At 42.2% G+C, this 23,858-nt stretch overlaps 2 protein-coding genes across 7 annotated transcripts in view; one reads left to right on the forward strand and one right to left on the reverse strand.

Moving 5' to 3' along the window:
* Positions 1-11,982, reverse strand: part of ADAL (adenosine deaminase like) — a 19,669-nt gene extending 7,687 nt beyond the window's left edge. For 3 of the 6 annotated variants that reach the window (XM_064292067.1, XM_064292064.1, XM_064292066.1), the window contains exons 1-6: positions 11,745-11,982; positions 10,152-10,261; positions 9,721-9,851; positions 8,721-8,808; positions 6,321-6,525; positions 379-460 (exon numbers count right to left, since the gene is read on the reverse strand). In XM_064292067.1, coding sequence (XP_064148137.1) covers positions 379-460; positions 6,321-6,525; positions 8,721-8,808; positions 9,721-9,851; positions 10,152-10,214 — 569 coding nt within the window. In that variant the 5' untranslated portion in view covers positions 10,215-10,261; positions 11,745-11,982. The remainder of the gene's footprint in view (positions 1-378; positions 461-6,320; positions 6,526-8,720; positions 8,809-9,720; positions 9,852-10,151; positions 10,262-11,744) is intronic. The other 3 variants (XM_003418764.4, XM_064292065.1, XM_010598386.3) reach the window with 3 other exon arrangements.
* Positions 11,983-12,138: 156 nt separating this feature from the next.
* LCMT2 (leucine carboxyl methyltransferase 2) lies at positions 12,139-18,294 on the forward strand. Its single transcript, XM_064292062.1, has one exon. The coding sequence runs from the start codon at positions 12,139-12,141 to the stop codon at positions 14,197-14,199; it is 2,061 nt and encodes a 686-aa protein (XP_064148132.1). The 3' UTR covers positions 14,200-18,294.
* The last annotated feature ends 5,564 nt before the right edge of the window (positions 18,295-23,858 follow it).

The following is a 23,858-nucleotide window of genomic DNA, read 5'->3' on the forward strand; positions in this document are numbered from 1 at the left end:
CAATGTCTAGTCAGTATTCAAATTTCGAATTGTTTCAATTTTTGTTGTTTTCATTTATTTGGCTTTTACAGTTTGCTCGATTCAAGATCCAGAGAAGGTTCACACATTGTGTTGTTCAATTCGTCTCTTAAATCTCTTTTAATCTACAGCTATCTTCTCCCTTTTCTTGCTGTTTATTTGTTGAAGAAATAAATTCAGAACTGCATTCTCAACTTTAGACAAACAACAGGGTTTTGACTATTTTTTCTGTTGGAAGACAGAAATAAATTACAGGCTGATATATAAAAATCAGTTATACTTGTGACTCAAACAATAAAATTTCACCTTCTAGTTTTTTAAATGGTTAACTACAAAGAATATGGGTACAATGTTTCTTACCTAACATCAATATCTAAGTTTTCCTGTTTGGACTGTTTAATACCCTCAAGTATAGATTCCACGTAAGTCTTTTTAGTCATTCCTGGAAAAGAGGCACAGAAAATGTATATAAGGAGATTGTCAGCTATTTCCTCCTTCAATATGAACAATTACATTTTTACTTTATGTTGTGACAAGGGCGTGGTTAGAGATGAGTTATGCTACATTTTATTAAATGTTAATAAATTTCAAAGAAAATGAAGTACTAGAAAAATGACATGAAAAAAATATATCCAAAAAAAAGGGGAGGGGGTACATGTTCTCTATTAGTAGGATACTTTAAAAAAAAAAAATTTTTTTTTTTTTTTTTGCTGGTCCAGATTAAAAAAAAAACCCTATCTTAGGTTCCTTTCTTCTAAATCCTGCTGACTCAGTATCTCCTCCAGGGCACCAGAGATGTTTTTCCAAGCTTGGTGCTCAAGTCCTTCTCTTCTGGGAGGCTCTGAAAGAGGCTCTCCAGAGCAACCTCTGAAATACCCTCTTCTTCTGAATATAAAATGCTTACTTTTGGTGGAAAATTGCTAGTAAAACAGCAAATTCTAAAGAAAAAAAAAGTAATCCCACCACCCAGAGATAACCACTGTCTTTGTTTTTCTAAATAGTATATGCATATGGAGCCCTGGTGGCGCAGTTAAGAGCTTGGTGGCTAACCAAAAGGTTGGCGGTTCGAAGCCACCAGTTGCTCCTTGGAAACCCTATGGGGCAGCTCTACTCTGTTCTATAGGGTCACTATGAGTTGGAATCAACTCGACAGCAACAGGTTTGGTTTATATGCACATATATATATACATTTCAAGCAGATGAGATGCTACTGAGAACATCTGTGCCCTCTTCGGTTACTGGGCAGTGTATTCTGAGCATTTCCCTGTGTCCCTGAAGTGTCCTCGCTAGTACTTTTTTTTTTTTAGCTTAATAGTTTTAGATGAGTAATGCCTCCCCCCCCCGCCTTTTTTTTTTTGTACATTAGATGAAGGTTTACAGAACAAACTAGTTTCTCATCAGTTAGTACACATATTATTGTATGACACTTGTTAACAACCCCACAAAGTGTCAACACTCTCCCTTCTCAACCCTGGGTTCCCCTACTGCCAGCTTTCCTGTTCCTTCCTGCCTTCCAGTCCCTGCCCCAGGGCTGGTGTGCCCCTTTAGTCTTGTTTTGTTCCATGGGCCTGTTCAATCTTTGGCTGAAGGGTGAACCTCAGGAGTGGCCCCATTACCGAGCTGAAAGGATGTCCGGGGGCCATACTCTCAGGGTTTCTCGTCTCTGTCAGGTCAGCAAGTCTGATTTTCCTTTTTGAGTGAGAATTTTCTTCTACATTTTTCTCCAGCTCTGTCCGGGACCCTCTATTGTGATCCCTGTCAAAGGAGTCAGTGGTGGTAGCTGGGCGCCATCTAGTTTTACTGGACTCACTCTGGTGGACGCTGTGGTAGATGTGGTCCATTAGTCCTTTGGACTAATCTTTCCCTTGTATCTTCAGTTTTCTTCATTCTTCCTTGTACCCAAAGGGTAAGACCAGTGGAGTATCCTAGATGGCTGCTCACAGGATTTTAAGACCCCAGACACTACTTACCCCAAGTAGAATGTAGAACATATTCTTTTTTTGTGCTTTAAGTAAAAGTTTACAAATCAAGTCAGTCTCTCATAGAAAAATCTATATACACCTTGCTGTGTACTCCTAGTTGCTCTCCCCCAGTGAGACAGCACACTCCTTCTCTCCAACCTGTATTCCCCATGTCCATTTAGCCAGCTTAAGAACATATTCTTTTTTAAAAAATTTTTATTGTGCTTTAAGTGAAAGTTTACAAATCAAGTCAGTCTCTCACACAAAAACCCATATACACCTTGCTACACACTCCCAATTACTCTTCCCCTAATAAGACAGCCTGATGTCGCCCTCCACTCTCTCTTTTTGTGTCCTTTTCGCCAGCTTCTAACCCCCTCCACCCTCTCATCTCCCCTCCAGGCAGGAGATGCCAACATAGTCTCAAGTGTCCACCTGATCCAAGAAGCTCACTCCTCACCAGCATCCCTCTCCAGCCCATTGTCCAGTCCAATCCATGTCTGAAGAGTTGGCTTCGGGAATGGTTCCTGTCCCGGAGCAACAGAAGGTCTGGGGGCCATGACCACCGGGGTCCTTCTAGTCTCAGTCAGACCAGTAAGTCTGGTCTTATGAGAATTTGGGGTCTGCATCCCACTGCTCTTCTGCTCCCTCAGTGGTTCTCTGTTGTGTTCCCTGTCAGGGCAGTCATCAGTTGTAGCCGGGCACCATCTAGTTCTTCCGGTCTCAGGATGATGTAGTCACTGGTTCATGTGGCCCTTTCTGTTCTTGGGTTCTTAATCACCTTGTGTCCTTTAGTGTTCTTCATTCTCCTTTGATCCAGGTGGGTTGAGACCAATTGATGCATCTTAGATGGCTGCGTGCTAGCGTTTAAGACCCCAGACGCCACTCTTCAAAGTGGGATGCAGAATGTTTTCTTAATAGATTTTATGATGCCAATTCACTTAGATGTCCCCTGAAACCATGGTCCCCACACCCCTGCCCCTGCTACGCTGGCCTTCGAAGCATTCAGTTTCTTCAAGAAACTTCTTTGCTTTTGGTTTAGTCCAATTGTGCTGACCTCCCCTGTACTGTATGCTGTCTTTCCCCTCACCTAAAGTAGTTCTTATCTAATTAGTGAATACCTCTCCCACCCCGCCTCGTAAGCACAAAAGAATGTTTTCTTCTCAGTTTAAACTATTTCTCAAGTTCTTGTAATAGTGGTCTTATACAATATTTGTCTTTTGCAACTAATTTCACCCAGCATAATGCCTTCCAGGTTCCTCCACATTATGAAATGTTCCACAGATTCCTCACTGTTCTTATCGATGTATAGTATTCCATTGTGTGAATATACCATTATTTATTCATCTGTTAATGGGCACCCTGGTTGCTTCCATCTTTTTGCTGTTGTAAACAGTGCTGCAATAAACATGGGTGTGCATATATCTGTTCGTGTAAAGGCTCTTATTTCTCTAGGATATACTCCAAGGAGTGGGATTGCTGGATTGTATGGTAGTTCTATTTCTAGCTTTTTAAGGAAGCGCCAAATCAATTTCCAAGGTGGTTGTACCATTTTACATTTCCACCAGCAGTGTATAAGTGTTCCAGTCTCTCCACAGCCTCTCCAACACTTATTATTTTGTGTTTTTTGGATTAATGCCAGCCTTGTTGGAGTGAGATGAAATCTCATTGTAGTTTTGATCTGCATTTCTCTAATGGCTAATGATCATGAACATTTCCTCATATATCTGTTAGCTACCTGAATGTCTTCTTTAGTGAAGTGTCTATTCGTATCTTTTGCCCATTTTTTAATTGGGTTGTCTTTTTGTAGTTGAGTTTTTGCAGTATAATGTAGATTTTAGAGATCAGGTGCTGATCAGAAATGTCATAGCTAAAAACTTTTTACCAGTCTGTAGGTAGTCTTTTACTCTTTTGGTGAAGTCTCTGGATGAGCACAAGTGATTGATTTTTAGGAGATCCAGTTATCTAGTTTTTCTTCTACATTCTTTATAATGTTTTCTATACTGTTTATGCCATGTATTAGGGATCCTAATGTTGTCCCTATTTTTTCTTCCATAATCTTTATCGTTTTAGATTATATATTTAGGTCTTTGATCCATTTTGAGTTAGTTTTTGTGCACGGAGTGACGTATGGGTCTTGTTTCATTTTTTTGCAGATGGATATCCAGGTATGCCAGCACCATTTGTTAAAAACACTGTCTTTTCCCCATTTAACTGTTTTGGGGCCTTTGTCAAATATCAGCTGCTCATATGAGGATGGATTTATGTCTGGATTCTCAATTCTGTTCCATTGGTCCATGTATCTGTTGTTGTACCAGTACCAGGCTGTTTTGACTACTGTGGCAGAATAATAGGTTCTAAAACCAGGTAAAGTAAGGCCTCCTACTTTAGAACATATTCTTTATAAACTGTTATGCCAATTGAACTAGATGTTCCCCAAGACCATGGTCCCCACAGGCCTCAGCCCAGCAATTCAGTCCCTCAGGGAGTTTGAATGTGTCTATGGAGCTACCGTGACCTTGCCTTGTACAGGTTGTGCTGGCTTTCCCAGTATTGTATACTGTCTTGCCCTTCACCTAAGTTTCCACTTATTGTTTTTCCATCCCCACCTTCTCCCTCCCTCGTAACCATCAAAGATTGCTTCTTTCTGTATGTAAACCTTTTCATGAGTTTTTACAGTAGTGACCTCAAAACAATATTTGTCCTTTTGTGATTGGCTTATTTCACTCAGCATAATGCCCTCCAGGTTCATCCATGTTAGGAGATGCTTCACAGATTCATCGTTGTTCTTTTTCATTGTGTAATACTCCATTGTGTATGTACCACAGTTTGTTTATTCATTCATCTGTTGATGGGCATCTAGGCTGTTTCCACCTTTTTGCTATTGTGAACAATGCTCTTGCAAGTATTTTTGATGGTTCCATAATATTTCATTAACTATTCCCCTATTGTTGCATACTTAAGTTAAATCTCCATTCCTAAAAAGAACTAGCTCTACTAATCGGCAAGTCTCTTCTGTCCTTCCCTTTCGCTACCCTCACCAGTATACTCTGGAACTGATCTATAGTTTAAAAATGAGAGATAAGAATCTTCTCCTTGTCCTTATTTCAACACACACTTTACTAGAAGAAGCTTCAAAATTTTTACCCCCAGATGTTCATTAGGTCATACATGTTAAGGTGCAATAAGACCTGGTATGGCTTCTTCGGGTCATAGTCAAGGTGCTAAGAGGGACCCACGACACTAATAGTATCTCCTAATGCTGCTCTCATGGAAGGAGGGTCCTGGAAATTTCTCCAGACCACATCAGATCTGCTCACCCCCATCCAGGGAGGCTTCACCACATCAGATCTGCTCACCGTCATCCAGGGAGGCTTCACCACATCAGATCTTTTCACCCCCATCCCGGGAGGCTTCACCACATCGGATCTGCTCACCGTCATCCAGGGAGGCTTTATGACATCAGATCTGCTCACCGTCATCCAGGGAGGCTTCACCACATCAGATCTGCTCACCCCCATCCAGGGAGGCTTCACCACATCAGATCTGCTCACCTTCATCCAGGGAGGCTTCACCACATCAGATCTGCTCACCCGCATCCAGGGAGGCTTTACGACATCAGATCTGCTCACCCCCAACCAGGGAGGCTTCACCACAGCAGATCTGCTCACCCCGATCCAGGGAGGCTTCACCACATCAGACCTGCTCACCCCCACCCAGGGAGGCTTTACAACATCAGATCTACTCAACCCCATCCAGGGAGGCTTTACGACATCAGATCTGCTCACCCCCATCCAGGGAGGCTTCACCACATCAGATCTGCTCACTGTCATCCAAGGAGGCTTCACCACAGCAGATCTGCTCACCCCCATCCAGGGAGGCTTTACCATATCAGATCTGCTCACCTCCATCCAGGGAGGTTTCTCCACATCAGATCTGCTCACCCCCATCCAGGGAGGCTTTACCACATCAGAGCTTGCTTCTGACATAAGAAACTTACTGATCACTGATGAGTGACTAAATAACCTGTATTTGGCTGGCTGCTATAAAACGTGATTCTACATACGCTCAGGGGCATCGTCTCACAAGTTCCCTAGATAAAGGGACCCAGAATTAGCCCGATTGAGAGATAACTCAACTCTAAGGAGCGAGTGCTCTTTTCTCAGAGTGAATGACACAAACCAGGAAGAACAAAAGACACGTTTGCAGGCCTTTCTCTCCCCTCTCAAACAGATATGCCTGACCTGATTTTCTACTTTGTTAGTTAGGCATAACTCACTCGTTAATAGGCATCTGTCCCCTGGAAAAACAGAAAGTTTGGACTGTTGACTCTAAAAGTACCCATGAAAACTGGAACAATAGTGTAAAAGGGCTTCAAACTTCCAACTTCACACACACGAATGATCAAAGCACATGGAAAAGGGGTAATGCATCCGCTGAGAAGTAGTGAAACTCTACCAGTGGCATCTTCTCTTCTGGGTGTGCTCCTTAGTTCCAGGTACTTGACACCATCTTCTGCAAATTCTTTAATAACGTCTTTTGTAACCTGATAATAAAGGCAATGTACACAATATGGATGTTAATGTAAGGCTCCCAATTACAGTGCCAAGTGTCACAGCTTTATTCCATTCATTAAATATGATTCGCAGGTACTGTTGAAGTCTCCCATGTGGCAGAGATTACCTGCTTTGTCACATCTCTGGAGATGGTGGCTGAGCTGCAGCATTTCCAACAGATCCCATCACCCCCCTCATTCCCACATTTAATCTAAATCTACACATCGCCCACACATTTTTTTCCTCCTTTCAATCATTTCTCTATTTCCTAGTGTTCATAACAAGCAAATTTATTAAGTAGAGAAATGAGGTAAAACTCAAATGAGCTGAAACCACCTTAGGCATTATTGACGTACCATTCCAAGTCACAGCTGAAGGCTCTTACTCAAGTTATTTAGGAATTAAATTGTATTTATCAATCAATTCTTCAGGCAGGGTTGAATTTTCCCCTAAAACACTTAGGAAAATTCCTCTTACACACAGAAAGTAGGTGATAAATATGTGTAGAATTGTGTCCAATTCAGTAGAAATTTTAACAACTCCCAAAATTACTGAATGACCAGGGTAAACAAAATCTAAAGGTTAAAGGAATCTCTTCTTCTCTGCCATCAATTCTTAACAGACCAAATCTAGAAAAGTACCAGGTTGGGGACGCTGTAACGACCTGCCCTAACTAGTCCTTACTGTTGGTATGCTAATCTTAATCTCAAGTGCAAAGGCAGTGTCCTGGCCAAGAAACAAGGGCTGGCTGATGGTGCAGACAATGTCTAACAAGAGAGCACGACCTTGGTGAGTCTGGTGCAATCCAAGGTCTGGCCTCCGTTCTGCAGGTGAGAAACTTGCTGTTTCAGTCACATTCCAACCCTGTCTCTGTGAGATTACACCCAGGGCATACAGACTGGAGTTCTGAGTGAGCCTCACATACTGACTCCCACGTTTACGAGGAAACAATCTCTTGGTTTACTTCCACAGATGGTTCACATGAGGACTTGACAATATAACTCTGTCATTCACTGAGCCACCTATAGGAGCTCATCCCAGTAGCTCTAAGTAGAGAATCTTAATTCCACAGCTCATTTTAATAAAGCTTTTCAGCAACTCTGAAAGGAATTAAATAATGAGTATGGTATTATTGCCCACAGAGTATTAAGAACATGAGATTTCACGAATTTTGCAAACAAAAAAAAGTGAGACCAGAGTCTCTGTGGTGAACACTTCTGGTAGTATTCATGTCCAGTGGCTGATCAGAGAAGGCCTCCTTGGGTTCCTATAAATCCCTGTGCATGTCTCTACCACAGAGCTTACTATGCTATGTTGGGTTTATCAGCTTATGGACCTGTCTCTCTAACCTGACTATAAATTCCCCAGGGGCAGGAACTGTGCCCGTCTATCTTTATATCTCCTAGTCTTTAGCCCAGAGCCTGGAACATTGTGGGAGCTCAGTCAACTTTTGCTGAACTGAAGTTAACTCTTCTCCAAAAGGCGATTTGTTTACTCATGACTTATCATGAGGATCAGTCTTGGCCAAAGAGGAAAATTCCTTCTTGGCCAGTCCAAAATGCTTCAGAAACTCGGGTTATACTTCTTACTTTGCACTTTTTTCCTAAGGGCTAAGAACATTGATAAGATTTTGTTTCTCTCCAATTACAAAATGACCTCTTGGTCAGATCGATGATAAAGAGGCCAGTCTTTCACGTCGGATTCTAGTAACACGGAGCTTCAGAGAAAAGAACACAGTGGCACCCTCCAGCCCGTCATCCCAGAGGGAACACACAGTTTCCCTGCATCAATTTGTTAGAGATCAATCACTCAGTCTCTAAGCACTTCTTGAACTTACTCATTCTCTACAATGTCTACCCACGTAGTTAAGTCTCCCATGCAACACAGATAAAGCCTTATCAAGGACATGCCCACCTGCGGTCAAATATTTAATATGATATGTTGTACATGAAAAATAGGACTAAATTTTCTCCTCCAAATTGTCTTCTATTTAATAGTTGCTGGTCTTGGTTCTTTTCTCATGGCTTTTGTAATGTATAGAGTTTTTATATTGGTTCATTTGCCAAATATCTTACATTGGTTTTGAAAAGGGTTGTTATAAAAAAGCAAAAATGTTTTTCATTACACTCTTGATAAAAGCAAAAGATCACATGCAACAACACAAGGGCATAAATTAATTTTAAACCTTTCCAAATATTCCTTCAGGTCTCACCATCAGGATATCTTCAGGGCTAGTAGTAAGCTGATGAATAAGTTGAAACATCTGGAAACATCTGCAACATGAATGAAAACTTTAAATATACCCTAATCATCAAAAATCCATCACTCATTTTTTTTTTTTAATCATCAAAAATCCATCACTCAAGAGAAACTCACTAAGCTGAATTAATTCATAGCTTTTAGATTAGTAGCCCCAAACCCACTGCTGTCGAAGTCAATTCCAACCCATAGTGACTCTACAGGACAGAGCAGAAATACCCCACAGGGTTTCCAAGGAGCAGCTGATGGATTCAAACTGTTGACCTTTTTTTTGGTTAGCAGCTGAGCTCTTAAATCACTGCGCCAACAGGGCTCCTTATAAATATATAGTTACTATGAATCTAAAGGAGCCCTGGTGGCACAGTAGCTAAGAGCTCAGCTACTAACCAAAAAAAGGTAGACAGTTCGAATCCACCAGCTGCTCCTGGGAAACCCTATGGGGCAGTTCTACCCTGTCCTATAGCGTCAATTCCATGTGTTGGAATTGAGCTCAAGGCAACAGGTTTGGGTTTTTCTGGTTTATATATTTATAAAGAACTACAGAATAGGTTTTTCAAAAATTACATTGATCTGGAAAGACAAACAAGTGACTAAAAATAAAATGTCAGGGATATTTTTAAGTGAGAAATAACAGTTTCCCTTTCCCGCACGCCCTGCCAGTGACAGCAAACAATGGTGAAAATTCAGAAGTCTATATTTTCAAGATGAAAGACTGTTCCAATATAGTATAACTTCACAAACAACATAAATCACTAAAAATATTACCAACAGTCTGGCAGCTGGAAAAAATGCTATACGTCAAATTATATTCTCTTTACCAGAGGGCTAATTATTCCTTTAACTACTAAAATCTGAATTTTCATATATGACTTACAATCTCAAAATACTAATAGAAAAAAATATGTTCATAACCTCCCCAGACTCACTCTTGTAAAGTTCTCTTCTTTCCCTTGTCAATCATAGTCATCTGATTGTGAATTTTAAGATCTGGCTTCTTGGCTATTAATTTCCTCATGGTTTTAGAACTAATGGATCCATTCAAGTGGGCATGAAGTTCCTAAGAGAATGCAATCAGTAAATACTTATTAAATATCTACTTGATTCACAGCACATATCAGGTATGATGTTTATAGTTTGTAGATAAGTTGCCTATTAGATTTAGCTATGGCACTGGGTTTTTTTTAATGTAACTTTTGAAGTTTTTACTCTAAATTTAAAGTTTTTTCTCTAAATTTAAACTCTAAGTTTACAAAGCACAAATTCTATAATCGCTTTTTTTTTTTTTTTTGTAAAAAGAAACAACACAGAAGTCATTACAATTAGCAACCACTTGAGAATTCTGTGGTTGAATTCTCACCACTTTTGGTAATTCCAAGTAAAAGTTTTTCTTCCATGCTTGTTGCTGTTCTTCTATCTCCATTATGATTTTAGCAGGAAAACAAAGGTCTTTCTCCACTCTTATTCTTTCTAGGAACAATACAATTTATTTCAGTCAGTAAGTTTTGTGGTTATGAATTTCCTTTCAATTGCTTTAATTTCACACATTTTCACACACTAAAGTTAGCTGTAGACTCAGCTCTTAGCTCAGCTTCACCTACTTTAACAAATGTGAATAGTTTCAGATGTTAACGTAAGAGCAAAGAAACAGAATTTTGCTAATTTATTCCTCAAAAGATAAAAGCTCCCCAAAGCCAACTTAAGTGTGTTGGAGGCAGAGAAGTGATTAGTAAAAATGTGAACTAGAAACAGAAGGCCTCAAGGTGGTATGTGGTGGATTAAAACCTAAATTTCAGTAGGGTGTACTCCTTACCTATCAGCACTTTCTGTAAAGATTAAAGCCTTGGAAGCCCTATGGGACAGTTTTTTTCTGTCCTATAGGGTCCCTATGAGTTAGAATCAACTTGATGGCAATGGGTTTAGAGTGCTATTGAATTAATTATATATCTACCTGAGTATCTTATTGTGAGTATATGGAAAAATTTCTATGATATAGTGTTACTTACAAAAAGTAAGTTGCAGTACATATTGTTTAGAAATACATTTATGAACATTTATACATAACACACACACAATCTATTTATGTATTTATATCTTTATACCTAAAACAAGGAGCCATGGTAGCACACTGGCTAAGTGCCTGCTAACTGAAACGTTGGTGGTTCCAATCCACCCAGTGGCTCTGCAGGAGAAAGACCTGGCTATCTGGTCCCGTAAAGATCTGCAGCCAAAAAAACCCTATGGGGGGCAGTTCTACCCTGTCACGTGGGGTCACTATGTGTTGGACTAGACTTGACAGCACCCAACAACAACACACCTAAAACACATATGGAAGGATATACAGAACAGTTACCACCAGATGGAGGTGAAAGGTGGAAAAGGTCAGGGAGAGTATTTTACTTTTACTTTCTACCTTCTATACTTCTGCAGAATTTGGAGGTTTTTACACCAGGCATTTAATACTTACTTTTATAATAATAATTAAAAAATGCTTGCAAAATAGCTTTATTATTACATATCGGGAGGGGGAAGAATTTTTATGTCTAGACAAAAGAAGGAAAACCTAAACAAGCACTTAGGCCATTTTACATAGTTGTATCAGGGTTTCCGTAACGATCAGAGCGTTAAATAAATTAGTAACCACTATAGCATCTGAGAAATAATCTTTTCTTTTCCTTCCTAAGGAACCCTGGTGGCACAGTGGTTAAGTGTTCGGCTGCTAACCAAAAGGTCAGCAGTTCAAATCCACCAGCCGCTTCTTGGAAACCCTATGGGGCAGTTCTACTCTGTCCTGTAGGGTCGCTATGAGTCGGAATTGACCCGACCTCAATGAGTTTGATTTTTGGCTTTCTCTTTTCTAACAGCGTCCGTGGTGCGGACCCGGCTTTGCCTACCGGACACTCAATACGGACACTGCCGTCCGAGGTCAGATTGTTAGCACCCATGGACTCACCTCGTAAAGAGTTCCCACCAACCAGTTTACTCAACTATAACCACTTTTTTCGCGGACCCAGATAAGTTTTCCTTTCAAGCTGAAAGTCTTGTAGAAAGTGACAACCTGGGCTCCCCTAACACAATCCACGTGTCCACAGCAATCGGTAGCAGGTTGTCCTCACGGGGAAGCTTTGTTCCCCGGAAGCAAAGGAAATTCTAACACCGTCGAATTTCGGGACAAGCTACACCCCCGGGTAGGCGCGCTCTTCCCGGAAGTGACGCACACTTGGCCCGCGGAAGGGGAAGTCAAGGAAGAGGGGTGGGGGTTCCGTACAGAGGTCCGCGAGGTGGGACGGTACGGATGGAAAAGGTTGGAACCGTCACGGAGCGCCGCCGCTGAGCCTCTCCTGGCCATGGGCCCGCGGAGCCGCGAGCGTCGAGCGGGGGCCGTGCAGAACACCAACGACAGCAGCGCCCTCAGCAAGAGCTCCTTGGCCGCGCGCGGGTACGTGCACGACGCTTTTGCCGCGTTGCTGGTCCCGGGGGCCGCGCGGCGCGCGCCGCTCATCCACCGCGGCTACTACGTCCGCGCACGCGCCATGCGGCACTGCGTGCGCGCCTTCCTGGAGCAGACGAGCGCGCGCCCCGATGCGCCGCCCGCCCAGGTGCTGTCGCTAGGCGCCGGCTCCGACTCGCTGTATTTTCGTCTCAAAGCTGCGGGTCGCTTGACCCGGGCTGCGGTTTGGGAGGTGGATTTCCCGGACGTGGCGCGGCGCAAAGCAGAGAGGATTCGGGATACGCCGGAACTGTGCGCGTTAACTGGGCCGTTCCGGGAGGCGGACGCCGCGTCGGCGCTGCTCTTCGAGGGTCTGGACTACCGCATCCTCGGCCTGGACCTGCGGCAGCTCCGGCGGTTGGACGAGGCCCTGGCCGCCGCGGGCCTCGAGGCGGCCGCACCGACTCTCCTCCTAGCAGAGGCCGTGCTGACCTACCTGGAGCCCGAGAGCGCCGCAGCCCTCGTCGCCTGGGCAGCCCGGCGTTTTCCCGATGCCCTTTTCGTCGTCTACGAGCAGATGAAGCCGCGGGACGCCTTCGGCCAGTTCATGCAGCGACATTTCCGGCAGCTGAATTCCCCCTTGCATGGCCTGGACAGCTTTCCCGACGCGGAGGCTCAGCGGCGCCGCTTCCTCCAAGCCGGCTGGACGGCTTGCAGTGCCATGGACATGAATGAGTTCTATCGCCGCTTTCTCCCTGCCCAAGAGCGCCGGCGGATAGAAACTCTTGAACCCTTTGATGAATTTGAGGAGTGGCATCTGAAGTGTGCTCACTATTTCATTCTGGCAGCTTCTAAGGGAGACGCCATGTCCCAAACCCTGCTGTTTCCACCTACAGAGGCGTTTCCTTGGGTACACCCTGCTTCCCCTTCAGGGGCCTTCCCTGCCACTGTAGTTATGAGTGACAGCCAGGGACCTGACCTTAAGAGATATGGCCATGCGTCTGCCCTCTTGAGCCCCGGCATTATTCTCAGTGCTGGAGGCTTTGGAGAGCAGGAGGGGCAGCACTGCCGGGTGAGCAAGTTTCACCTGCTCTTAAGATATTGTGACTTTGGTTGGAAAAGCAGCCAAATACTCAGTTGGGAGGCTGGAGCTAAGTGGGATGGACGTCTTTATCACACCATGACAAGACTTTCAGACACTGAGGTTCTGGTCCTGGGAGGGAGACTGTCCCCGGTGACTCCAGCCTTGGGAATTCTCCAACTGTGTTTTTGTAAGAGAGAGGATAATGGCGCTGAGGACCTGAAGGTGACAGTAACAAAGGCTGGCCCAGAAGAAGATTCCACTTTGTCACGCTGGCGCCATTCAGCAACAGAAGTGTCCTATCAGAATCAGAAGTATTTGTTTGTGCATGGAGGTCGAAGTGTAATAGAACCTGTACTAAGTGACTGGCATTTCCTACATGTAGGGACAATGACTTGGGTCAGGGTCCCAGTGGAAGGGGATGCACCCGAAGCTCGGCATTCCCACAGTGCCTGCAGTTGGCAAGGGGGAGCTCTTCTTGCTGGAGGCCTGGGGCCTTCTGAGGAGCCACTGAGCTCTGTAGTCTTCCTGAAACCAGTCTCTTGTGGATTCCTTTGGGAATCAATAGACATCAAGCCTCCTGTTATCCCAAGGTACTCCCACACAGCTCATGTGCTCAATGGGAAGCTTCTGCTGGTTGGAGGGGTCTGGATTCATTCTTCCTCAGTTCCTGGAGTTACTGTTATTGATTTGACTACAAGACTGAGCTCTGAGTATCAGATTGACACAACACGTGTGCCATGGCCGTTAATGCTACACAACCATACCAGCATCCTCCTTCATGAAGAGCAACAGCTCCTGATCCTTGGAGGTGGTGGGAACTGCTTTTCCTTTGGCACCTACTTCAACCCCTGTACATTGACATTAGACCTTTCTTCCTTAAGTACTGAGCAGTAAGCACTGGACTCTTGATATATTCAGAACCCACTAAAGTAGACAGTAAAGGTTTCCACGAATAGCATTTTATCCTGCCTGTAGATATTGCCTCTTTTTTTCCCTTAGCATTACCATCCAATGCATGAAGTGATAGTGTTTGTTGTTAAAACACATACCGACAATCAGATGGTGGGAAAAAAAAAGTCTGATCAGAAGACAGTGGCCATACAGTCCTAGAGTAGGAATTGGTCATACTATCCTAGAGCGGTAGGCTTTGGATTCATTGATCCTCCTCCCATTTTCCAATTAAAGTTTATTGAGTTTAAATGGCCTTTAGCCTAAATGAAATAAATTTTTTTTTTCCCTGGGCTTTGTGATTTGAGATAACACCTTGGGACAAGTTTGACATAGATCCTTGAAAAATGTAATATGGTTGAAAGATGAACATCTGAATATAGTTGAAGGGGCATGGTGTTGGCCTAACTCTTCATGTGTGAAAACTGGAACAAGTGCAGCTGCAGTTTAATTACAGCGTGTGCTGTTTAGTGCAGCAGAGAACTCCAGGCTAGCTTTAACAGGAAATATTTGTAGGGCTTTATTGAGAAACATGCTTTTGGTCCATTCCTTGGCACTGATTCCACATTTACTTAGATTTATAAATGCCAAAAAGCCAAACATTTAATGCTTCAACTCATTTGTGCATGGTATAATATTTGCGCCAGATCTTTCTCCACTATTCTGTGCTCCAGAAGGCTGACCTTTAGGGACTACACGAATGAGCTCTCTTAGGTTCTGGTTGTGTTCCACCAGATGGAGACACGGGAGAAGGGAAGACAGGAGGAGTAAGTCAGGGTATTATTAGTGGCTACAATCTGTCAGAGGCCATGGGTCCTTGTCAAGTAGCCTTCTCTTACAAGCTGTAGCTGTAGCACTAACTGTCCATCTCTCTGAGCTCTGGTAATTCTTTTCTCTCCTTACCTCTTCAGGCCAGGGGTAGTAATGGCTGGCTGTTAAACTTGGACTGCACTAATACCATAGCCATTAGCCACATACAGCCATTTAAATTAAGATGAAACGAAATTAAAAATTAAGTGGCTTAGTCACACTAAGCACATTTGAAGTGCTCACATGTGGCTAGTGCGTTAAAATACAGATGTGTAGAGCATGTTTGTCATTGCAGGAAAATCTATTGGATATTGCTGAAGTATTTCATCATCTGTACTTGGTTTTGCCTTAACCCTACCCGCCCCTTTTAATTGGTGTCTTCATTAAGCTGTCTTCAATTATCCCCTTTAAATGGACCAACTATTTCCTGGTGGTAGGCCTTGTGGGATCAGTGAAATATCTTAAGTGTTCATCCTTACAAATTTTGAGCTTTAATTTGTGATCTCAATTGTATATGCCTTGTGAAAGTCACATGTTTCAAAAGGTAGTGGCTTTGGTACTCAGTGAGCTACCTTCGTATTTCTTGCTCGTCTGCAATCTTTGAAACCTTAAAGAATGGTATCTTCAGATTTTACAAGGACCTTAATGATTGTTAACCATCAGTGTTAACATCTCAATGGACTTACTATGGCACAAAGTCAGTTTTCTCTATTATTAACAACTGTTTACACATAAATGAAGGCAGAATGCTTCAGCGCTCAGCTGCTAACTGAAAGGTCAGCAGTTCGAACCTACTGACCTGGCGATCTGCTCTCACAAAAATTTACAGCCTACGAAACCCTATGGGATAGTTCTACTCTGTCCTGTAGGGTGTCTGTGAGTAGGAATTGACTCAGTGGCACACAACAACGCCACATATAAATGAATGTGAAAGGTGATTAATTCAAAAACTGAATAGCAAACACAAACCTAAGTGTAAGGAGTGGGCAGCGTTGCTATCTTAGGTGAAGGCGTCCAGGAGAAGATGAGCTGAATAAAGGGTTGTAGTCTGGCTTCAGCTTCCCTGAGACTTCACAAAGCCCCTTCTGGAGAAATCCTTGGTCACGGCCATGTGTGAGTCCTGTTAAGCAAAAGGCTTAACGGACCTGGGCATCTGACGAGATGGTGGGTGGGTCAGGTACTAGAAAACTGGCAGGGATATGATTAGAGGGAGTAGGCTGCTGTGTGTTTTCTAAGTTCACCAGAGCCTACCTCTAGCTTTCAGGAGCCAATCGAAGCAGGACACTAGGATGAAATGAATGTTCTTGGCTATGTAGTAGTTAGTACCAGAATTTGAATGTAGATCTGACTCCAAACTTTAGGGAACTCCTTCCTTCATGCTACCTCTTAGATTGTGCCATCAACCCTTAGTATTCCACTGTTTTGGAGGGGAATAAAAGTGGTGCAGCAGAGGGGGGGAGATTGTCAAGAGAATGTGGATACGCAGGGTGGTTACTATCTTAAGCTCTGCCCAGTATGGCGCATTGTGAGTAATTGGGCCTGTTCTTCCCAGAGAAATGACCCAGATTTTCTATAAGTGATTACCAGATTAAGCATATCCTGCACCTCTAACCCAATATGTGTATCATGCTCGGTTAAGGCATTATTCATCTCTCAAGCTCTGCTCATTAGGACACTCGAGAGCCCTGTCAGCAACATCACCCTGTGCTTCAGCAGCAGTGCTCTGTGAACTGGTGCTGGATCACGGTTTCATTACCAGTAATCTGCAGCAATTAGAGCTGTGGGCCAGGTCGAGAACTGAAGATTGACAATTATTTTTGCTTCTCCGTTTCACCTCTGATCCATTTTTGTTCTAAAGTTCTGGCATGGAGTTCTGGGTAGTTATGAGAGTTAATCAGTAGGATTTTATGCCTGAATGCCCATTTTTCATCTTTCTGCAGCTTTAATGCTCCTTAGGATATCAGGGAGTTGGCATGTACTGTATGTGTCCCAGTGACCAGGCGTTTCTTTGGTCTTCTCTTTCAGTGATCTCAGACGTGAAAGTCTTGGTTCGTTCCATGTGCATTTTGTGATCCCAAACCCAACCTTAAGCAACACATACCTACTCTGGGACCTGTTCCACATGACATCTTCTGGAAAACACTCCCATATGGCAGACCCCAATGTAACCAGCCAGTCTGGAAGTGCTGAAATAAAGGAAGTAGCCAGGGTTAAGCTTTGTGTCTCACTCTGTAAGAGAGCAGCCTTTGGAGAGACTGTTTGGCGAGTAAGAGAAGAGTGGGTTACTGAGGTGGGTTCTTAAGCATAGAGACCATCCAGTAATGTCTGGCTTGACTAAACTGCAGAGAGCCTTTAGACTGCAGTACAGAGGGGTCATGAAGGAGCGTTAAGCTGGCAAGTGAGGCCATGAATTGTGCCTGAACACAATTGGACTTGATGTTTAAAGAGAGAAGGAGAATTTGTAGAGCAGAAATTATGAAAGTTACCACGAGCTCTAGAGTAGGCTGAGATTTTCTTGGATGTCAATTATTATGTAGCAAACAAAAGGGTTCTTTTTTTTCTTTTCGTCCTTTTCATCGTTGTTGATTTTGCATTTGCTGAGTCTTTATGTTTTTCTTGTTTTTTATTTTGATGTGTAGGATTATTAGTTTTCTTTGTGATTACCTTTATATTTAATATCCTCTGTTTTTCTAAGTTTAAACCAACCTTTTGTTTTTTGGTATCGCCTTGACTTCTTCTTCATATGAGATATCTATGACTCCATTACTTAGTCCTTCCTTTTTGTTTTAATGTTGTCATCTTTTACATATTGACATCTCTGTTTCCCAATTTTCAGTGTTTTAGCTTTGATTTATTTGTGACTTCCCTATCTGGGTTGATGTCTGCTTGTTCTATCCTGTGTTCTACTCTTGGGTTGTTATCCGATGTTACGGATTTTCTAACCAAAGGACTTCCTTCAGTATTTCTTGTAATTTTTGTTTGATTTTTACAAATTTCCTAAACTTCTGTTTATCTGGAAATGCCCTAATTGCACCATCGTATTTGAGAGACAGTTTTGCTGGATATGTGGTTCTTGGCTGGCACTTTTTTTCCTTCAAGCTTTATATGTGTCATCTCATTGGCTTCTTGCCCACATGCGAAGGAGTTCTGTAACTCCAAAGTTTAGTTGTAAGACTACTTATTTATCTGTCTTGGACAATGACATAAAGGCACTTGGTTGGAAAGGGGCAGTTTTTTTTTTTTTTTGAGTCTTCCTCTTTTTTTTTTTTTTTAATTTTTATTGTGCTTTAAGTGAAAGTTTACAAATCAAGTCAGACTCTAATACAAAAATTTATAAACACCTTGCTATATACTCCTCACTGCTCTCCTCTTAATGAGACAGCACACTCCTTTCCTCTACTCTCTCTTTTCGTGTCCATTTGGCCAGCTTCTGACCCTTTCTAACCTCTCATCTCCCCATCAGACAGGAGATGCCAACATAGTCTCATGTGTCTACTTGATCCAAGAAGCTGATTCTTCACCAGTATCATTGTCTATCCTATAGTCCAGTCCAATCCCTGTCTGAAGAGTTAGCTTTAGGAATGGTTCTTGTCTTGGGCTAAGGGAAGGTCTGGGGATAATGACCTCCAGGGTCATTCTAGTCTCAGTCAGACCATTAAGTCTGGTCTTTTTACGAGATTTTGGGGTCTGTATCCCACTGCTCTCCTGCTCCCTCGGGGGTTGTCTGTTGTGTTCCCTGTCAGGGCAGTCATCGGTTGTAGCTGGGTACCATCTAGTTCTTCTGGCCTCAGGCTGATGTAGTCTCTGGTTTATGTGGCCCTTTCTGTCTCTTGGGCTCATAATTACCTTTTGTCTTTGGTGTTCTTCATTTTCCTTTGCTCCAGGTGGGTTGAGACCAATTGATGTATCTTAGATGGACGCTTGCTAGTGTTTAAGACCCCAGACGCCACTCTCCACTGTGGGATGCAGAATGTTTTCTTAACAGATTTTATTATGCCGGTTGACTTAGATGTCCCCTGGAACCATGGTCCCCAAACTCCTGCCCCTGCTACGCTGGCCTTCAATGTGTTCAGCTTATTCAGGAAACTTCTTTGCTTTTGGTTTAGTCCAGTTGTGCTGACCTCGCCTGTATTGTGTGTTGTATTTCCCTTCACCTAAAATAGTTCTTATCTACTATCTAATTACTGAAAACTCCTCTCCCTCCTTCCCTCCCTCTCCCCTCTCGTAACCATCAAAGAATATTTTCTTCTCTGTTTAAACTATTTCTCAAGTTCTTATAATAGAGGTCTTATACAATATTTGTCCTTTTGCAGCTGACTAATTTCACTTAGCATAATGCCTTCTAGATTCCTCCATGTTATGAAATGTTTCATGGATCCATCATTGTTCTTTATCGATGCGTAATATTCCATTCTGTGAATATACTGTAATTTATCCATTCATCTGTTGATGGGCAACATCTTTTTGCTATTGTAAACAGTGCTAAAGTGAACATAGGTGTGCATATATCTGTTCATGTAAAGGCTCTTATTTCTCTAGGTTATATTCCAAGGAGTGGGATTGCTGGATCATATGGTTGTGCTATTTCTAGCTTTTTAAGGAAGCACCAAATTGATTTCCAGAGTGGTTATACCATTTTACATTCCCACCAGCAGTGTATAAGTGTTCCAGTCTCTCCACAACCTCTCCAACATTGATTATTTTGTTTTTTGGATTAATGCCAGCCTTATTGGAGTGAGATGGAATCTCATTGTAGTTTTGATTTGCATTTCTCTAGTGGCTAATGATCTTGAGCATTTCCTCATGTATCTGTTAGCTACCTGAATGTCTTCTTTAGTGAAGTGTCTGTTCATATCCTTTGAGGGGCAGTTTCTTGACTGAGGGAATTTTTTCTGTCTGGTCTACCTCTCTATTCCTCCAATATAGTAGGTGTTCAATAAATATTTGTCCAATGGAGGTCCACTCTGGCACTCAAATACGTTGTATATGAATGTTATTATGGTGCCCACCATGTGCAAAGGGATTTCACCCTTCTGGGGCACAGGTAGGGAGGAGGCCTTAAGGTCTTAAAGACTGCTGCTTAGAAGTCTTTTATGTTCAACTTCCTTGACCTGGGTAAAGGTGGTAGACTTTGTAGTGCCCTCCTAGCTTAAGGAATAGTTCTGAACCTTCTCCCTGATTGTAATTGGCAGCTGATCTTCCTTTTTGCTCAACAATGGACCATGGTTGCCCCATATCCTTCGGAGATGAAATGGGTTAACTTTGCCGAAAGGCTAATCCGAGGGAGTAGGAATATGCAATTAAATGTGCTTATGAGCACATACACACAGGATCTTCCTAGGATGTTGTGATGCTCCGCTGGGCATGACTTGGTGTGTAACTCTCAACTAAGTTTAACAGAGGAAGAAGAAAGACCTTGCCCTAATGTTTATGTGAAATGTCATTTGCCACCTAATTGACAGACTAAAGCTAGGCAATAAATTGTAATAGAAATGATTTTTAGGCTTTTATACCACTCTTTGCTTTTTTCATACCCTAAATTTTATCCAGAATTTTACGCTTTTCATTAGAGCTCCTACCTCTGATCCATATTTAGATTTACTATTTCAGAAAGTTAGCAAAAATGACTGAACTAATAATAATAACAACTAAGAGAAAAAAAATTTGCTATCTTTCAACCCACTTTCTCCCAAAATTCTCAATTAAAAAGGTAGAGTCTAGACCCCAGCCCGCCTAATTTGTATATGAATAACTGAGTCCAGCCATTACCTCTGGCCAGCAAGCCATGTTTTTATTTCTAGTGTATGACCCAGAGGAACATTCAAAAAATGTTTGTCAAATGAATTGATATATGGTTGATTTTGACTAAAACTGATAATAGGTTAATAGTTAATTATAATATTAAAATCAAGATTACAACTAGAAAGTTAAAATGTAGTATAAAGTTATAGTAATTAAAATAGTTTGTATCAGTGCCAGACTCCTGTATATCTGGGATTATTTTGTTGTTAGGTGCTGGCAAGTCAGTTCTCACCTGTAGCGACCCCACGTACAACAGAATGAAACAGTGCACAGTCCTGCGCCATCCTCACAATCATTGCTATGTTTGAGCACATTGTTGCAGCCACTATGTGCAATCCATTTCCTTGAGAGTCTTCCTCTTTTCGTTGACCGTCAACCTTACCAAGCTTGATGTCCTTCTCCAGGGACTGGTCCCTCCTGATAACGTGTCCAAAGTACGTGAGGTGAAGTCTCGCCATCCATGCTTCTAAGGAGAATTCTGGCTGTACTTCTTCCAAGACAGATTTATTCGTTCTCTTGGCAGTCCATGGTATATTCAATATTCTTCGTCAACACCAAAATTCAAATGTATCAATTCATAGTCCAGCTTTCACATGCATATGGTTTTAGTATGTAAGGGAGATGACGTTTTAAAATACACGAGGAAAGACTGGACTGTTCAGGGACCACTTAGCTAATCATTTGTGAAAAAGTGATGTTAGCTCCCTGCTTGTCTGTTCACAAGCATAAATCCCAGCGAGATGAAAGACTAGACTCAAACTTAAAAAAAAAAGCCCTAAATCATATGAGCATTAAAAAACTATAAAAGAATATGTCTATAATCTTGGTGGTAGGAAAGTCTAAAACAGATACACACACACAAATCCATAAAGAAAAAAATCTGATAATTTTAACTATGTTTAAAACTTCTGGACAACAGGAAAATATATTAAAAGGTTAAATGATTAGTGATCGACTAATCTTTGAGATTGTGATTTCTCTCTACCTAAGAGGAATAGCCTATAGCAAAGTGTCTCTTGCCTCCCCTGGTCATACCATAGGGAGGTGTTTTTGGTTCTTTTGCCTTTCCATTTGGCCTCTGGAATTAGGTGGTGTGGGTCTCATTCCTCTACTTCTCAACACCAGCTTCTCAGCTATGTTAAGAGTGGGAAGTGTGAGTAAAGGAGAGTGGAGATTTTGATTGAAGCTATCCATTGTTTTATTCATTTTCTCATCCTCTGAACATGTAAATGTTCCAAGAGGGATATATCAGGATCAAAATAGTCCCTTGTAGAACTTACATCCTAGTAGGGGGGTAATAAATAATCAACGTAACAAAGAAGCTCATTATGTATTGTATTAGAAGAGATAAGGGCTGTGGAAAAAGAAAGTATGGAGAATTGTGAGGCAGATGAGGAGTACCTGGGGGTGGGGTAGTGGGTTACAACACCAAATAGGTTGGGTAGGGTCAGCTTCACTGAGAAGGCGAACTTTTAGCGAGACTTGAGAAGATGAGACTGCTAGCTAAGTAGATACCTGGGAGAAGAGTATCTCAGGTAGAGGACACAGCCAGGAAAGAGCTCCCAAGGCCGTTTGTTGTAAGAAGTTTGTTTTCACACTTGGGTGAAAAGGGAGGATATGTGGAGTTTTGGGTTCTGTTGTTTCACTTAGTTTTTAAAGGAGCCCTATGGCCACTGTGAGAAGAATAGATGGTAGGAGGTCAAGAGTAAAAGCAGGCAGACTTGTTTGTTGTAAGAGTTTTCCAGTAATCAAGATGAGAGATGATGTGAACTCGGATGAAGATGGTGAGAAATGATGGGATTTGGGAATATTCTGAAGGTAGAGCCAACATAAACCAAAAAAACCAAACCCAGTGCTGTTGAGTTGATTCCAACTCATAGCGACCCTATAGGACAGAGCAGAACTAGCCCATAGAGTTTCCAAGGAGCGCCGGGTGGATTTGAACCGCCAACCTTTTGGTTAGTAGCTGTAGCTCTTAACCACTATGCCACCAGGGTTTCTGAGCCAACATAATTCCCTAATAAACTGGATATGGGGTATGATGGAACGAGAAAAGTGAAGGGTAAGTTCCAGGACTTTAAGCCTAAGCAGCTGGAAGGTTGGAGTTGCCATCGGCTGGGACGGTGCGGATTTGTGGAGGAACATCAGTTCAGGTCAGATGTGTTGATGTTCAGATGTTTGTTACACATCCAGATGGAGATTCACTTACTTAAATATCTGTTTTGTAACCTCTCTCCTCATTCTCTTTCCCCTTCTACTATATTTACAGTGTTAAGTAACACCCCAAGGTCACACAATAGTAAAGAGCAAAGCCAGGGTTCAAACCCGAGTCGGTCTGACTCCAAAGCACAAGAGCTTGCACAACCACCATGGGTTCATTCATCCAGAATGAACTTTTCCACAGTTCTTTCTAGTCAGTTCTGCAGGATGAGTGAACATTAGTTCAGCTTGCTAACGACTATACATTAGCTGTGCTCCTCAGGTTCCTATTTTACTTCTCTTCTATCCTCAGTAACAGTGCTTTCATTCTTTGCTTGTATACTGTTTTTTCCTCAGGTGCCCCCATGGTGGCCCCAGGTGTGTCTGGGTAGAACTGTGCACCATAAGGTTTCTGTGTGTGTGTGTGTGTGTGTGTGTGTGTGTGTGTTTGTAATGCAATATTTATTAACATAGTTTATTCTACTTTAATATATCAGTACCTGATGGGGATGTGAAATATTTAAAATGAGCATCTATGTACTATTTTTTGATATTTGAAATAAAAAAAATTTTTTTAATTTATTTTTATTTTTGTTGTTAGGAGTATACACCAATTCAACCATTTCTATGTGTACGATTCAGTGACACTGATTACATTCGTCAAGTTGTGAACCGTTCTCACCCTCCTTTTCTGAATTGTTCCTCCCCTTATTAACTTAAATTCACTGCCCCCTAAGTTTCCTATCTAATCTCTGAATTGTCAATTTGATCCCATATAAATAGCTCTTAAAAGA

Source organism: Loxodonta africana, chromosome 10 (assembly GCF_030014295.1).
Source record: "Loxodonta africana isolate mLoxAfr1 chromosome 10, mLoxAfr1.hap2, whole genome shotgun sequence".
Lineage (NCBI taxonomy): Eukaryota > Metazoa > Chordata > Mammalia > Proboscidea > Elephantidae > Loxodonta > Loxodonta africana.